At 43.3% G+C, this 17,010-nt stretch overlaps 1 protein-coding gene across 1 annotated transcript in view; it reads right to left on the reverse strand.

The window, feature by feature from the left end:
• Positions 1-2,917: 2,917 nt before the first annotated feature.
• The window catches only part of FOXK1 (forkhead box K1), a 136,637-nt gene continuing 122,544 nt past the window's right edge, over positions 2,918-17,010 (reverse strand). Inside the window, exons 9-10 of the mRNA XM_073546657.1 lie at positions 6,120-6,345; positions 2,918-3,765 (exon numbers count right to left, since the gene is read on the reverse strand). Of these exons, the coding sequence (XP_073402758.1) occupies positions 6,155-6,345 (191 nt within the window). The 3' untranslated portion in view covers positions 2,918-3,765; positions 6,120-6,154. The remainder of the gene's footprint in view (positions 3,766-6,119; positions 6,346-17,010) is intronic.

Here is a 17,010-nt window from a genome sequence, read left to right on the forward strand (position 1 = left end):
CCCTAAGAACACCGCCCCATGTGAAGCATGGTGGGGGAAACAACATATTTTGGGGGTGCTTTTCAGCAAAAGGGAAAGGATGATTGCACTCAATGTTGCTCAGTCACAGCCTCGAAACCTGAAAGATCTGGAGAACATCTGTATGGAGGAGTGGGTCAAAATCCCTGCTGCAGTGTGTGCAAACTTGGTCAAGAACTACAGGAAATGTCTGACCTCTGTAATTGCAAACAAAAGTTTTTGTATCAAATATTAAGTTCTATTTCTGTAGTGTATCAAATACTTACTTTATGCAATAAAATGCAAATTAATTATGTAAAAAACATTCACTGTGATTTTCTGTTTTTTTATTTTTAAATTCTGTCTCTCACAGTTGAGGTGTACCTACGATAAATATCACTGATCTCTCCATTCTTTCATTCTTGAAAAATGGGCAGTGTATCAAATACTTATTTTTCCCACTGTATAAAATTGCTTTATTAGAAATGATAGAGAATTACTGTATGTAAAAGATGATGTTAAAAACGTACTGCATACGCATGTCATACGGATGCTATTTTTGGAGAAAAAAAAAAAAACAGATGACACTCGCCAACTTTTCTGGCTGACAATCTCAGCTATTTTATATATGCAGACATGAGCGTACCCTTAATGTCACATCTAGTAATTTCATTTTTTTGGAAGAGCAAAGACACAATTAAAACTAGGAATAAAAGCGTTGCTCTTCTGAAAAATGCTGGGTGTGAAGCCAGCCTTAAATCTCCTAAGTTACGACTTTCCATTTTAGCCAATTAGTCTAATCTAGCCTGTTTGCCCATATTAGGCTACATTCCCACGATGACCTTTTGGTGAGATGCAGATTTTCTGCATCATTTCTGCACCGATTTAGTAAAATCAGTTACTTGCATTTTTTTCAAAAATACACAGAATGGAAAAAAAAAAAAAAACCTCACCAAAATCTCATCGTGGGAATGTCGCCTTATCTTTTCTTTTGCTAGCAGCTGTCGGAGATGTCCTGTATATGTCAGGACCATCCAAGAAATTAAAACAGAAATATAAAAAAAAAATAAAATAGTAACTTCGGTTCAAAAATATATAACACTTTGCAATCAATGTGTCCAAAATCTAGAGTGTATACGCATGGGGTTCCATTGTAAAATAAAAGTATATCTACATTTGTGGAGAACGAAAAAATGACTCCAGATAGTCAAAAGCCCGTCATTTTGTGCACCCTGGCTTCCTGCAATGCATTTAATTACAATACCAGCCTTGCTTTATTAGCCCCTAGAAGAAAAAAAAAACAGATCAGAAAAACAATTCTTACAAGTGACTGAATCATGAGAGATGTCTGAAAAAGTCACGTGTATTTTAGGTTTAACTTTTCATTAAAAAATGAAAAAAAAAAATGCATGTCAGTGGCAGGATTCCTTTAAAACGAAGGTCCTTTCATTCCTGGCTGTTCTATCATAGATTTAACACCCAGAAATGCAAGTACGTTCATTTTAATCTACTGAAAAAAGAAATAAGATCAATGGTTAAGCTTCTTTCTCATTAAAGAACTCTACTCAACAATTAAATTAAATATATTTTACTTTCTTATATTAAAATGTAATCTAGACTCAAAATTGTGTGTCCACATAAAGCACAAAATGATGACGTTTTCTAGCGACCAGACCTAGTTCTGCCGCTACGAGAACTTTTCTGGATGTGTACTCAGGCCACAGTTTGGTGAACAATTTCAACAGGATGGCTTCAGACCTCTGGGGCAAAGTCTACTAACTGAATGCATGAAGGCTGCTGGGCAGATGGCAACTTGGAGTGTGATGCGATAGCCTTACTGACAATGATCTGACTTGTGCAAAATTAATCTAAAAGATTTATGATTTCCATGTGCGATTCCAATTAAAAAGACTGACCTGTCATTTGCTTTAGAGTGCACGATGTTTAGCTGTTACGCAAAGTTATTTGCAAGGGACTTGATCACATTAAAGGGTTTGTCCAGTCTTGGACTTCTGGATCGTTAGTGTGCACTGCGCACCACACGCTGTCAGGATTCCCAGGTGTCGCTGCCGAAACCAGTCATTAACATGATCACAAGCGTGCACGATTTGCATACTTCAGGCCCCACTTCGACAAGCGGTGTGTGGTCTCACTCAATTTGCTTGTCTGAGCGAAACAGGGCAAGTCTAGTTGCCACGTGACCACGTGTATACAACTCGCACATGACCACCCGCTCTCGGCAGTGAAACCGGAGAATCCTCACAGTGCGGTGTGCATGCTCTTAGGATTCAGAAGTCTGCAGTCACATGCAGTGAATGCAGACTTATACCCAAGACCAGACACACCTCCATGTTTGACACTAAAGACTGCAGTCACTCTATTGTGACTGCAGACTTGTGAATCGTCACATCGCCAAGGTCAGGATTCTTCGGTGACGACAGCGAGACCGGGAGCTCATGTGACTGCAAGTATGAGATATGCATGATTATATGATCATCGCATGCTTGCGGATGGATAACTGCCCGTTCCTGGCACTAGGGAATTCTCACAACCTGCACTGTGAGGATTCACAGGTCTAAAGTCACAGAGTGACTGCAGACTTTGGGCCAAACCTGGACAACCTCCTTAAGGGGAAGTCCACACAGGTGGGATAGTCTCTGCATTGTTTGGACAGAAAATAAGCAGTATACTACAGCATCAGTTTTGTGGATGAGATATTACAAGAGCTCACCCATAAGTTGTGGTGAAAGTCTGAAATCTACAGCTTTTCCAATTATGCTGGCAATTTTCACCGCAGATATTACTTTTTGCAATGTATTTCTTAGCTGGTCATAGACTGTCCAGGCTCCGTCAGGACAAACAGGTTAACTGGGTTGTCTACATTCACTGTCATGAACAAAAATGGGTTCTTACAAGCAAGTCATTAAAGAATTGTATTACGAATGAACGATTCATTGGCACATAAGAAGTCCATATAAGTGCTATAGTTACAGAACCCAAGAAAGCATCAGCTATACGAGTGTATTCAGATCCAGATGTCATAGTCAGATCTTTACTCTCCGTCTTACACACAATGCAGCTTTCTGTGAATCTTTACATTACAAATGAAAAGTGGTCAGCTGAGGGAGAGGAAAACTCTTCAGTGTAGGTTTGTATAGCTATTAAAAAATGTATCCAAGGCTAATGGAGCAATAAAAAGGGCTTCATAAAATAGTGCTTAAGAAATGATGGAAAGGCACACTCATTGAATGAGTAATAACCATTAGATATGATGCTAGAAGTGGAGGGGCTGGCAGTGTTTTGTTTTTTTACAGCTCAAATGGTCAGATAAGCTTACTAGTAATGACTGATCATTCCCTTTACTCGTTCACAATCCACTTTTTGCACACACTGGCCACATTAGACCAGGCTATTCTGCACAAAATTGCCTGCAATCTTGCTCACTGCACTCAGGGCCATGCTGCATCCGCTGTGCACTGATATACCAGGACTGAGTTTACCCTACACACTTCACTCACAATCACGTGATCCCACAAACAGCGTCATAAAGAACTCTGGATCCTGCACACTAATCTAGATGCCAAATGATCTTGGACTGTGTTAAGGAGTCTTACAAAAGCTGCACCATTTTGTATATAGCTTAATTAGAAACCATGCAGCACTTTGGCTACAGATCCGCTTTATGTTGTGGCTGGTGATGCATTGTCTAAATATCCATCTGGGGAAAGGCACTTGATTACTGAGAATTCACCTCCAGTGCACCAAGACCTGCAAGACGACAATACATCAATTAATTTCACATAAGGCAAATAACACTATGTTCAGTTGTTATATTATAAGACTTTTAGAAGTCTTAAGTGTACATTATGTTTGTCCATAGGATAGACGATAACTTGCTGATTGCTGGGGGTCCGACTGCTGGAACCCCTAGAGAATCTTTACAATGGAGTGGAGATGCACATGCTAGGCAGAGCGAATGCAGAGTACAGCACTTGTCTATTTGCATCAGTCACATTAACAATGAATAAAGCAGAGTCTGAGTCCAACTCTCTGACCCCTCAGGTTATGTTCCTACGTTCCGGATGTAGCAGCGCTTAGGACGCAGCGTATTTTCTATTGAACTCAGGTAAATCCGCATGTGTTCGCTCAACCATGCGGATTTACTGTGTTCAATACATTCTATGGATGTAATTTCTCTTGTGGAGACTAGCGTGTCTAGTGTTAATATCAGGTCACAGTTCTTTGCTTAACCTTTACTGGCTAGTTTACAGGGGGACCCCAGAAAAAAATTGACATGGGGTCCCCCTATAAAATCTAACCGGCAAAGGCTATGCAGACAGCTGCGGGCTGATATTAACAGCTTAGGAAGGGGTCATGGTTATTGACCCCTCCCAGACTAAAAACTTCAGCTCTCCGCCTCCCCAGAAATGGGGTATCAATAAGATGCGCCAAACCAGACGCTTTGCCTCGCTCTTCCCACTTGCCCTTGTGCGGTGGCAAGTAGGGTGATAGTTGAGGGAGATTGATGTTATCTTTGTATTGTCAGGTGACATGAAGCTCAGAGGTTAGTAATGGAGAGGTGTCTATAAGACGCCCCCCATTACTAACCCCAAAGTGATATTATAAAAAACATACATCCAGACTAAAGTCCTTTATTTGAAATAATGACACAAACTCCTTTATTGAATCTAAATTAAATCATACTCACGTCATCCCCCAGTCCATTGAAGCCAATGTCTCCTGTAATTAAAATAATAAACAATATCCCTCACCTGTCTGCAGACAAGACAATAGTCCATAATGTCCCATGATGATCCTGATGACTTTTGAGAGCAGTTGCTGATGTGACTGCTCTCAAGGGCAGCTGGCTACACACTGACACAGGAGGTAATCACACCTGTGTCAGTGTATAGCGCTGAGATGCGGAGAGAAACTTCACCGGAGTTCATTAGCTGATGAGCCCCAGTGATCTCAGTTATGGAACGCAGTGGTGGTGGTGCCGTGAGATCACCTGCGCTCATTAGCTGATGAACTTGTGTGACATCTCTCGTGGCAGCTCAGCCCTAAAAACTGCGGGACAGATGACGCTCCTGTCATTGTTTGCCGGCGGCCGGTTAGAGAAGTCACATCTCCCTATGTGAATGTTCTTCAAGTGATATCATAGTGGGACACTCTGGATTACATGGACTACGGCGAACCAAAGTATATGGTTGTTTATGATATTTGATTGTTTACAGGAAACATGAGCATCTGGGATTGGGTGTTAAGGTGAGTATATGTTTTTTTTATCTTACATTTTTTATAGCAGGCAAGGGCTTCAGGGAACTGGTGATAGGTTAGTATAATGTGTTTTTTATTTGAATATGTATTATTTTAAAGATTTTATTTTTATCTTTTTAGCTTGAGCACAGGGGCCAACTGACGAGACACTATTTCTCCCATTAGCAGGGGTCTGCTATCACTGTTATCAGTGACAACATGAGTCAGCTGATGGGAGTAGTAGTCACTCATCAGCCAACGCAGGTAATCTGGGGTAAGCTTTTTACTGCAGGTCACAGTCATAGATGTGAGGTCACGCTAACATCTGACAGCGTGACCCAATAGTACTCTGACCGACGATAAAGATCTTACCGGCAGTAACGTTACTGCCGATCAGAACCGCCGTGCGGGTGTTTCCCACTCTGTCATTCAGATGACAGCGTGGCGGATGCTATAGGAAGTCCATAAAAACTCAAGCATAAACTTAGAAAATCCGCATACATTATTATACCTGCATCTTTGCTGCGGATTTGACTGACTCAATTGAAGTCATGGGTGAAAACCGCTAACAATTCGTACAAAAAATTGACATGCTACAGAAAAACAAAAACGCACTGTAAATACTCAAAGGAAAATTACTGGTTAGGAAAACAACACTTCAAGATTCTCATTAAATTAGCTGGAATAAGGATTCCCTAGTGGTTTTGGCTCACTTACGCGTGGAAAAACCTCCACGGAATCGCACCAAAGCACACCGTGTGCACACAGCCTCATTGATCAGCAAGTTATCCCCTATTTTATGGAACAGGGATACATTGCAAATTCTTGTCATATTCTAACTGGTAAAGTATTATCTGATTTACCTGAACATTCATCTTTACAAACATTTTATCTTGCCTCATTCTCCTGTCCCTTCTACTTGTGCTGACACAGATGTGATCACTTCAGCTTGTGGTACACAGCCCTCATCCAGACGTGCTCTTTTTGCCTCTGGCTCTTTTTGGGTCTCTCGACCAACAGCACAGGATACAGACACAGGTAGTGAGGTGCTGGCCTGGGCAGCGAGGAGCTGAAGTGGGTTTGTAAGAGCTGCCAGAAAGAAAGATTGACAACAAGGTCATCATATAATCAGCAGTAGTAACACGCTTATCACTTTAGTAATAAAGGATATTTAGGTGGCACCCGAATGCCATTTTTCAAATAATTTAGGTGCATACACCTATACACCAAAAACACTATTTACTCTGGTGATGTATCCAAAATAGATATATTACATAACCACATTTTGATGAACACAGAACAGCAGAAAGCTGAAAATTTATTGATATTTAACTATGACATGATTAATATAAAACACAAAGGCAGAGAAGTACTAGTAAAGAAGGAAAAACAGCTATACACAATGGACCGAAATAAACAAAATAGAAACAAAAATTAACATATACCCTGCCATAGGTAAATAAGTAAAAGCAATAGTTCATATAAATAACATTGGGTACTTTGTAAACACCGTTTTTGATTAAAAAAAAAAAAAAAAAAAAAAAAAAAAAGAAGACGTTACTATGACACATGGTAAGGTTTTAATACTAGAGGTTAGGACCACCCCAAACTCGGGTACACCTTGGCATTGGTGGGATGGCTTTTACACGCTTTTTTTTTTTTTTAAATCAAAAACAGTGTTTATTAAGTACCCAAATTTATTTATCATATATGCACTTATTGTTTTTACTTATTTACTTAAAGCAGGATATTTGTTCATTTTTGTTTCTGTATTGGATGTCATCTGTTTGATGGTCAGTGTTGAACATGCTCCTATTTTGCATGTATACCATTGTACTCCCGTAATTTTTTTTCTGTTTACAATGGTCCGAGAGCAAGATATTATATTGTGCAAAATGCCATTAAAAAGTGCTAATACATAAAAATGTATTGAAACCATTACTACATATATATTACTTTGGGCAAAAATCCATTAATAAGTGCTAGTGTATAAAAAATGCATGAGAAAGTATTCTTATATGTAGTAATGGTTCTCATGCATTTTCTATGCACTGACACTAAGGCTGTGTGCACACGCTGCGGATTTTGCTGCGGTTCCGCAGCGGTTTTGGCCGCTGCGGACCCGCAGCAGTTTCTGCTGCGGTGTACAGTACCATGATTCCCTATGGGAATCAAAAACCGCAATGCAGATGGTGCGGAATTTTCCGCGCGGATTATCTGCGGTTTTCAATCCGCAGAAAGAATTGACATGTCAATTCTTTCTGCGGATTCCGCTGCAGTTTGCCATCTCCTCCATTGAGGAGATGGAAAACCGCAGGGCAAAACTGCAGAGCAATCCGCAGGTAAAACCGCAGCTCTTTTGACCTGCGGTTTCACCTGCGGATTTTACAAAATCCGCGCGGATAAATCCGCACCTAATCCGCAGCGTGTGCACACAGCCTTAATGGAGTTTTGCACAATATAATATACAGTTGTGTGAAAAAGTGTTTGTCCCCTTCCTGACTTCCTATTCTTTTGCATGATTGTGACACTTAAATGTTTCAGATCATGAATTTAAATATTAGACAAATATAACACAAGTAAACACAAAATGCAGTTTTTAAATGAAGATCTTTATTAATACAAGAAAAATAAATCCAAACCTACAGGACCCTGTGTGAAAAAGTGGTCCCCCCAACCTTAAAACATAAATTAACTGTGGTCTATCACATCTTTGGGAAGCAGAGTTCACATTCGCTAGCCACACGCAGGCCTAATTACTGCCACACCGATTCTCAAATCAAGAAATCACTTAGACAGGACCTGCCTGAAAAAGTGAAGTAGACCAAAAGTTAGATATCATGCCGTGATCCAAAGAAATTCTGGAACAAATGAGAAACAAAGCAATTTAGAGCCATCAGCCTGGAAAAGGTTATAAACCCATTTCTGAAGCTTTATGACTCCAGCTAATCACAGTGAGAGCCAATATTTACAAATGGCAAAAACATGCAACAGTGGTAAACCTTCCCAGGAGTGGCCGGCCGATCAAAATTACCTCAATAGTGCATCGACAATTCATCCAAGAGGTCACAAAAGACCCCACAACAACATTCAAAGAACTGCAGGCCTCACTTGCCACATTTAAGCTGACTCCATCATAAGAAAGACTGTGAAAAAATGGCCTGAATGACAGCGTTCCAAGACAAAAACCACTGCGGAGCAATGAGAACATAAAGGTTCATCTCAGTTTTGCCAGAAAACATCTTGATGATCTCTAAGACTTTTGGTAGAATACTCTGTGGACCAACGAGACAAAAGTTTAACTTTTTGAAAGGTTTAAGTCCCATTACATCTGACACAGAAGTAACACAGCATTTCTGAAAAGGAACATCATACCAACAGTAAAATAAGGTGGTGGTAGTATGATGGTCTGGGGCTGTTTTGCTGCTTCAGGACATGAAAGACTTGCTTTGATAAATGGAACCATGAATGCTCCTGTCTACAAAAAAAAAGCCTGAAGGAGAATGTCCGGCCATCTGTTCGTGACCTCCAGCTGAAGCACACTTTGGTTATGCAGCAGGACAATTATCAAAAACACACCAGCAAATCCACCTCTTAACAAAAACAAAATTAAGACTTTGGAGTGGCCTAGTCAAAGTCCTGTACTTAATCCAAGTGAGATGCTGTGGCATGATCTTAAAAAGGCAGTTCATACTAAGTAAACCCTCCAATGTGGCTGAATTACAAAAATTATGCAAAGACGAGTGGCTCAAAATTCCTCCATAGCGTTATAAGAGACTCATTGGTGAAGTTATCCTAAACGCTTGATTGCAGTTGTTGCTGCTAAAGGTGGCCCAACCAGTTCTTAGGTTTATGGAGCAATCTCTTTTCCACACAGGGCTCTGAAGGTTTGGATTTCTTTTTTGCTTAATAAAGATCATTTAAAAACTGCATTTTGTATTTACTTGTGTTATCTTTGTCTAATATTTAAATTTGTTTGGTGATCTGAAACATTTAAGTGTGACAAGCATGTAAAAGAATAGGAAATCAGCAAGGGGAAAACAGGTTTTTCACACAATTGTATATGTATAATATAAGGGATTATAGAATGGTTACATTCTTAAATAATATAGTAGGGGTTAATGTATTTATTGCTTTATTTGAACTTGCTGCTCTAAAGGTCTGGTTTATGTGCAATTATATTTAACCCCTTAGTGACAAAGCCAATTTTGTACTTAATGACCAAGCCAATTTTTACAATTCTGACCACTGTCAGTTTATGAGGTTATAGCTCTGAAACGCTTCAATGTATCCCACTGATCCTGACAATGTTTTCTCGTGACATATTGTACTGTACTTCATGCTAGAGGTAAAATGTCTTTGATATAACCTGCGCTTAATTATGGGAAAAAAAAAAAACACAAAACGGAAATTTGGCAAAAATTTGTGAAAATTTTGCAATGTTCAAACTTTTAATTTTTGTACACTTAAATCAGAGACTGGTGTCACACAAAATAGTTAATAAATAACATTTTCCACATGTCTACTTTACATCAGCAGAATTTTGGAAGCATAATTTTTTTTTGTTAAGACGTTATAAAGGTTAAAATTTGACCAGTGATTTCTCATTTTTCAAAAAAAAATTCCAAACCTTTTTTTTAGGGCTCACCTTTAGCCCCACACTAATCTCAACTTTAGCCCCACTTTAAGCCTAACTCACTTTATCCCAACTCTAACCCTAATGTAAAAATGGAAATAAATATTTTTTTTAATTTCATTATTATTATTAGCTAACTAAGGAGGTGACAAAGGGGGGTTTGATTTACCTTTTTTCTTAATTTTGATCACTGTCATAGAGTCTATCACAGTGATCAAAATGAACCAATATGAAATAATGATGCTGGTGGCCCGGGGGACTTCACAGGGGGGGTTGCAGGGACAACAGAGGTACTGGGGGGGGGGGAGGAAATCTGTGGACACTATTTCTCTCTCCTCTGATGTGCAATCACATCAGAGGAGAAATTAAATGGAAAGTATTAAGTTACTTACCGGTAATGGTATTTTTCGGAAGCCCATGACAGCACCACGAGAGAGGGGATCCGCCCTTCAGGAACAGGAAATCTACACATACAAAAGGGCGGCACCTCTCCCACGCATCAGTTGGGTTACAGAGCTTGAGAGGCTACCATGGTTAGTACACAGCATATACACAATATATAGAACCTATCTACCCTATTAACAATTTTTTATACCATCTCCCACATAAGGTAAATTCGTGAAACAATCTTCTAAAGGAGTACACCCCTGTTGTGAGTTCATTTTCCCCTTCACTACTGAGGCCCGAGGAACTCCCTATTCTGGTGAAGAAAGGCAGTGAGCCTGATTGTCAAACACCTGGGGCGGCTGATGATGACTGGCTGAGTGGAGTTAATGACTGGATATAAGGCTGCCGACGCCCTTCTGGCCTGCGGGTGATTTCTCTGTGGACTTCTAGGAAACCAGTCTGATTCCTGCTCATCTAAAGCTAAGATTTCTGCTTTGCCTTTTTGCATTAGTGTTTTGTTTTCCTTGCTTTTCTGGATTCTGCCATTCCCTGCTGGGGTGAGCTGAATCTCCTTTTGCCTGTTGCTCTGTCTTCAGAATATTCCTGAGTACTGACATAGCCTTTTTTGAAGCCTAGCGTCTTCAGGGCCTTTTTTACTGTCAGTTTGTTGGCTCTTATTTTCATAGGGTTTTTCACGGATTGCAGACAGCAGCCTTCCTGTCATTTCCTATCTAAGCTAGCTTGGGCCCCATCTTTGCTCAGTCTATCTTTCCGTCTGTGTTTTGTTCTTTCTTCTTGCTTCACCGTCATTATATGTGGGGGGCTGCCTTTTGCTTTGGGGTCTGCTCTGGGGCAGTTTAGATTTCCCTTTCTGTCTTTAGGCTATGTAGTCCTCCGGCTGTGATCGAGGGGCCTAGGGCATCGTAGGAGCCCCCCACGGCTACTGCTAGTTGTGTTGATAGGTTCAGGGGTTTGCAATCCGATAACTGCCAACTTCTCTGGTTTTCTGGACTTAGCTAGCATTTCTATTTTTGCCTCCTACGGTGACTCAATCATAACACACCCCTATACGTGAACAAGGGAGGGAACTAAGGGTGCTGTCATGGGCTTCCGAAAAATACTGTTACCGGTACGTAACTTAATACTTTATTTGGACTCCCATGACAGCACCACGAGAGAATTACAGAGATGTAAACTAACTTAGGGAGGGACTACAGCCTGCAGCACCCTTAGCCCAAAGGCGAGATCCGAGGAGGCACCCATATCTAACCGATAGTGGTTAAAAAAGGTGGAGGGAGATGACTAGGTGGCCGCCTTACATATCTGGTCAATTGACACTCCCGATCTCTCTGCCCAAGATGATGCCATGGCACGAGTGGAATGCGCCATCAAATTCTGTGGAGCCAGACCGCCACCTGCTGTGTAGGCAAGAGAGATAGCCTCCCTAATCCACCTTGCTAACGTGCGTTTTAATACTCTGCATCCTTTCCTGGGACCTTGGAAGGATAGAAATAATGCATTCTCCTTCTTCCAAGGATCCGTGGCTGACAAATATTTAAGTAGGAATCTCTTAACATCTAATGCCTGAAGTTTTTGTTCCCTAGGATTGGTCGGATTAGGGAGGAAAGAAGGCAGAACTATCCCCTGTGTTCTGTGAAAGTGTGATGCTACTTTGGGAAGGTATGTCAGGTCCGGCCTTAGGATTACTCTCTCCTGTAAGAATTCTGTGTAAGGAGGAGGCAATCTGGAAAGTGCCTGTATGTCACTTATTCTACGTGCGGATGTTATCGCTACCAGAAAGGCTGCTTTAAGTGATATAACCTTTAGTGAGGCTGAATCTAGAGGTTCAAATGGTCTGTCTGTCATTGCTGTAAGGACTAAATTTAAGTTCCAAGGTACACATCTGTCCTTGTGTATGGGTCTCGATCTAGCCGCTGCTTTGATGAACCTCGCCACCCAATAGTTGCTGGCAATATCACATGCAAATAGGGCCCCTAAGGCTGAAACCTGAACTTTTAATATCCTTGTGGAGAGACCCAATTTGAGACCCCTCTGGAGGAATTCCAGAATCTGTTTTGTGGGAATTCTGTCCCTGACATCAAACTGAAAGGTGGACAGGAATCGCCTCCAGTTCTAGCGTAGATGTTTGTGGTAGTTTGTTTTCTGCTTTTCAGGAGGGTATCAATTAAATTTTTGGAGAACCCTCTATCCTTTAATAGTGTCCTCACGCCGTCAAATGAAGTCCCGCTACCTGTGGGTGGCTGACTGGCTCCTGGTAGAGGAGATCCGGACGGTTCGGCAGTACCCAGGGATCGCATACCGACATGGTCCTTAACCATGCAAACCAGGTCCTTCTGGGCCAAAATGGGGAAATTAATATGACCCTTGCCCGATCTTCCCTGATCTTCCTTACTACCAGAGGTAGGAGGTGTAATGGCGGAAAGGCATATGCCTTCCTTATCAGAAAGGCGTCCACTGCCAGTGGATCTTCCCTGAGATTCAGAGAGCAGAATGTTTTTTCCTTCCTGTTTTCTTTGGTGGCAAAGAGGTCTACCTCCGGCTGACCCCACTTGCGGACAATCTGGTTGTAAATGTCCGTGTTTAAAGCCCATTCTCCTAGCCTTAGGGCCCTGCGGCTTAGAAAATCTGCCTTCATGTTGTCTTTTCCCCTGATGTGGAGCGCAGTTAAAGATCGAAAATTTTTCTCGGCTATCTGAAGGAGACGTTCCGTTATCCGCATCAGGGCCTCGGAGCGAGTTCCACCTTGGTGGTTGACATAGGCTACTGCTACCTGGTTGTCCGAGAGAATCTTCACATGATGACCCTGACCCTGTAGGTACATAATGAGTTTTTTAACTGCTAACTCAATCGCCAACAGCTCCCTTTGGTTAAATGAGGTATCAGCATCGGAGTCCCAATGTCCCTGTACCACTATGTCCCCCATATGGGTCCCCCAACCCAAAGGGCTAGCGTCTGTGGTTATTATGCGGGTTATCTGCGTCCCCCAGGGCACCCCTGAGGATAAGTTTCTGTCATTGAGCCACCACCTAAGAGATGTAAGAGTCAAAGAGCTTAGCGATACCTGACTCTGTAGAGAGCCCTCTAAGGCCCTGCTATTAACTAGGACATCTTTCTGAAGGGCTCTAGTGTGGAATTGTGCCCACCTGACTGCTGCGATACATGAGGTTAGAGAGCCTAACAGAGACATGACCTGCCTGAGGGTCATGGAGGGTTTATTAATTGCCCGAAGAACCTGCTGCTGTATATGTTGTAATTTATCTAATGGCAACAGACACTGCTGAGTTTCTGAATTTAACAGTAAGCCTAGAAACTTCTGGACCCTTAAGGGCTGAAATCGGGATTTCTCGTAATTTATTATCCATCCGAGGCTCTCTAATCTGGACTTAGCCTTCTCTATCTGGGATAGACAATAGTCCACCGAATTCCCCACAATCAAAAAATCGCCTAAATATGGGACAATTAAGATATCAACCTCCCGCAAATGAGCCATAACTTAAGCCACTATCTTCGTAAATACCCGGGGCGCTGCTGAGAGACGAAAGGGAAGGGCCCTATACTGATAATGACGGATTATACAGTCTATCGGAACTGCCACTCTTAGGAACTGATGGAAATCTGCGTGGATAGGCACATGATAGTACGCGTCTTTCAAGTCCACGACTGCCATAAAACACCCTTCAAACAACATTTTTATTGTTGAATTGATGGATTCCATTTTAAAGGTGCGATTAACCAAAAACTCATTAAGGAAACGTAAATTAATAATCGTTCTAAATGTCTTATCCGTTTTTTGGATTAGGAATAAGGGGAGAGTAGAAACCTCTACCTCTCTCAGATTCCGGAACGTCTACCAGGACGTCTTTCAGGCATAAGCTCAAGACCTCCGCTTCTAAAGCAGCTTGTTTGAGGGGCGAAGATCTTAAGGGAGTTGGTTTAAAGGTATCCCATGGAACATGACTGAACTCCAACCTGAGCCCATTGGATATTACATTCCGCACCCAGTCACTATTGGTGATCTGTAACCATGCCGGGAGGAAGGATGACAGTCTACCTCCCACGGGAATTGCTAGTCATTGATTCGGTTTCTTTCGTTCTCTCGACGAGCGCCTGAACATTAAGCCCGTACCTCTTCTTCTTCTATCCTCCCATCTGGGATGGTCTCTATTAGGCGAAGGATTGCGCCTTCTCCCCTGACTGAATCTCCTTCTATTAAATGGACGTCGGTAGAATGCCGACCAAAGATTTGGGAATTTTTGCTTATCGTCCCCGGCTTTCTCAAGCAGTTCATCCAGGACTGCTCCATACAAATATTCCCCCTCACACGGGATAGTACAGAGTTTCGCTCTGGATTGAATGTCTCCCTGCCAGCATTTTAGCCACAGGGCTCTACGAGCCGCATTAGAGAGTCCTGCTGCTCTAGTGGCCATTCTTACTGCATCAGCAAAGGCATCTGCTAGGAAGGCTGCGGCCTCCTGGATTATTGGTAGGGCCCCAAGAATTGTCTGTCTAGACGTTCCTTGTTTTAACTGCGACTCTAATTGGTCCAACCAGACCATCATGGACCTGGCCGTGCATGTTGATGCCACTGCTGGTCTTAAAGAACCGGCTGCCATCTCGCAGGTACTTTTAAGGAATCTAAGGGATCTTTAAGGGACCCCATGTCCTCAAAGGGTAGTGAGGATCTTTTTGACGCCTTCGCGATTGCCGCATCTAATTTGGGGGCCTTGTCCCAATTATTCACTGTCAGATCATCGAAGGGGTATCTACGCTTGAGGGCTGGTGGTAGCGACCCTCTTTTATCTAGTTTCTTCCACTCTCTGTGGATCAGATCTTGAATTTTTTCGTTCATTGGGAAGACTCTTCGCTTCCTCTGCTCCAGCCCCTCGAACATGACATCCTGCATGGATAACTGAGGCTTAGGCTCCTCCACTTCCATTGTCCCTCTAACTGCTTTTACCAGCTTGTCTACTCGGTCAAGCGGCAGGCAAAACCGACCAGAGTCCTCTTCTTCTGATGAGGACTTGGGAGATGAAACATGGGAGCCCTTACTTCTCCTCCATTCTACCGAGGAATCAGAATCCACAGGGTCCCCACCCCTTAAGCTTTCTGGTTGGGACATGGATTTCAGGGTTTCCTTCATCTCTGCCCTGACTATGTCCCTTAAGCTTGCAGCTACAACAGGCGACTCTTCCGCCACTGTCTGCTGGATACAGGGGGGACACAACCTTTTGGGGCATGAGTCTGGTAACGGGCACGCACAAAGTGCGCATTCTCTGTGTTTGGTTTTACTCGTGGCCTTCTTCCCCTAGAATAAAACATAGAGGGAGGCCCAGTCACTGAGTGAACATTCACGTAGATCACTTACCAGTGCCACAATTAAGTACCGGAGAATGAGGGGGATTTTTCTCAGCCGATGCTCCTGTCCGTCTAGAGTAGCCTTTATGACTGGACTGGTCACTTCGTCCCGCACGCTCCTTACTGTCACGGGACTCCTTTTGTTTTACCTGCCGAAGGTCATCCAGTGATGACTGTCGCTGCTGCCGCTGCTCCTGATCGCTCTCCATTACTGCATGCAATAATGTGGCCAAGGCATGGCACCCATCTAGGGTCCTGCCTATATACCCCTCCTCCGGACAGATTTCCGCCTGCCGCGCCCTCCCCCCCCTTATAGGGCCCCGCTCCCCAGCTTGTCAGGTGAACCGGCGCTTACCGGCGCTTCACCGATGGGCGTCGCCATCTTGGGTCTTCGCCGACCCGGAAGCGCCCTCAGACGTCACCGGAAATGACGCGGGACGCCCGGGCGCACCAATATGCAGCGCTCCCCAGCCTTAGCACCCTGCAGCCGCGCCGGCCCCCCTGACCACCGCAAGCGCGCCGCCGGAGCCGGGAGCCCCCGGGGGGCATACTTACCGGCGGCATCTTCTATGGAGACGGACATCCTCCGGACACCTGCTCCCTGCTGCACATGCCACCGCCGTGCCACCCATCCCGGGCCACCGTGGCGTCCTCCAGGAGCTCCGCACCAGGCCGAGGTAGGAGACCCCCTTGCTACCTGCACTGGCCGGCCTGGGATCCAGCATCTCGTCTGTAGGATCCCGTCCCCTCAGGAACAGGAAACCAACTGATGCGTGGGAGAGGTGCCGCCCTTTTGTATCTGTAGGTTTCTTGTTCCTGAAGGGCGGATCCCCTCTCTCGTGGTGCTGACATGGGAGTCCGAATAAAATCTGATTTTTTTTTTTTTTTTTTGCGGTTGCCATTATACCATTAGGGGTTAATAAGTAGCTATTACTGTTCTGCTTTGCGTTCTACACCAAACACTTCATGGCATGAGTAAAACCAAGTATTCCACACACTAAAATGGGTTATCTGTGACTTTGCTTTTTCTGTGGGGACTAAAACCATCCGACAGGTAGTTGCTAACCACCTGCCTGTTTTGCTCTGTGAAAATCTCTTTGTGTACAGTATAGCCATGAACCGCTCTTGCAGGTGATACTCCTGCTTCCGGTGACATCACGTCGACAGAGAAGCTTCTAATCTACCACTTTGCACTGTCGACAGGGCATCACTGCTGATGATTGAAAGCCGGCTTCACACTGTCTAAATGAGGGGAGCCGACTGTCAATCAGCAGTGACATCCAATTAACAGAACAGACTGTAGTGAAAGAGCTGCTCTATTGACATGAGGTCAACTGAACCCAGAGAACTGCAGC

Source organism: Dendrobates tinctorius, unplaced genomic scaffold (assembly GCF_039654945.1).
Source record: "Dendrobates tinctorius isolate UK_male_01 unplaced genomic scaffold, ASM3965494v1 ptg000150l, whole genome shotgun sequence".
Classification (NCBI taxonomy): Eukaryota; Metazoa; Chordata; class Amphibia; order Anura; family Dendrobatidae; genus Dendrobates; species Dendrobates tinctorius.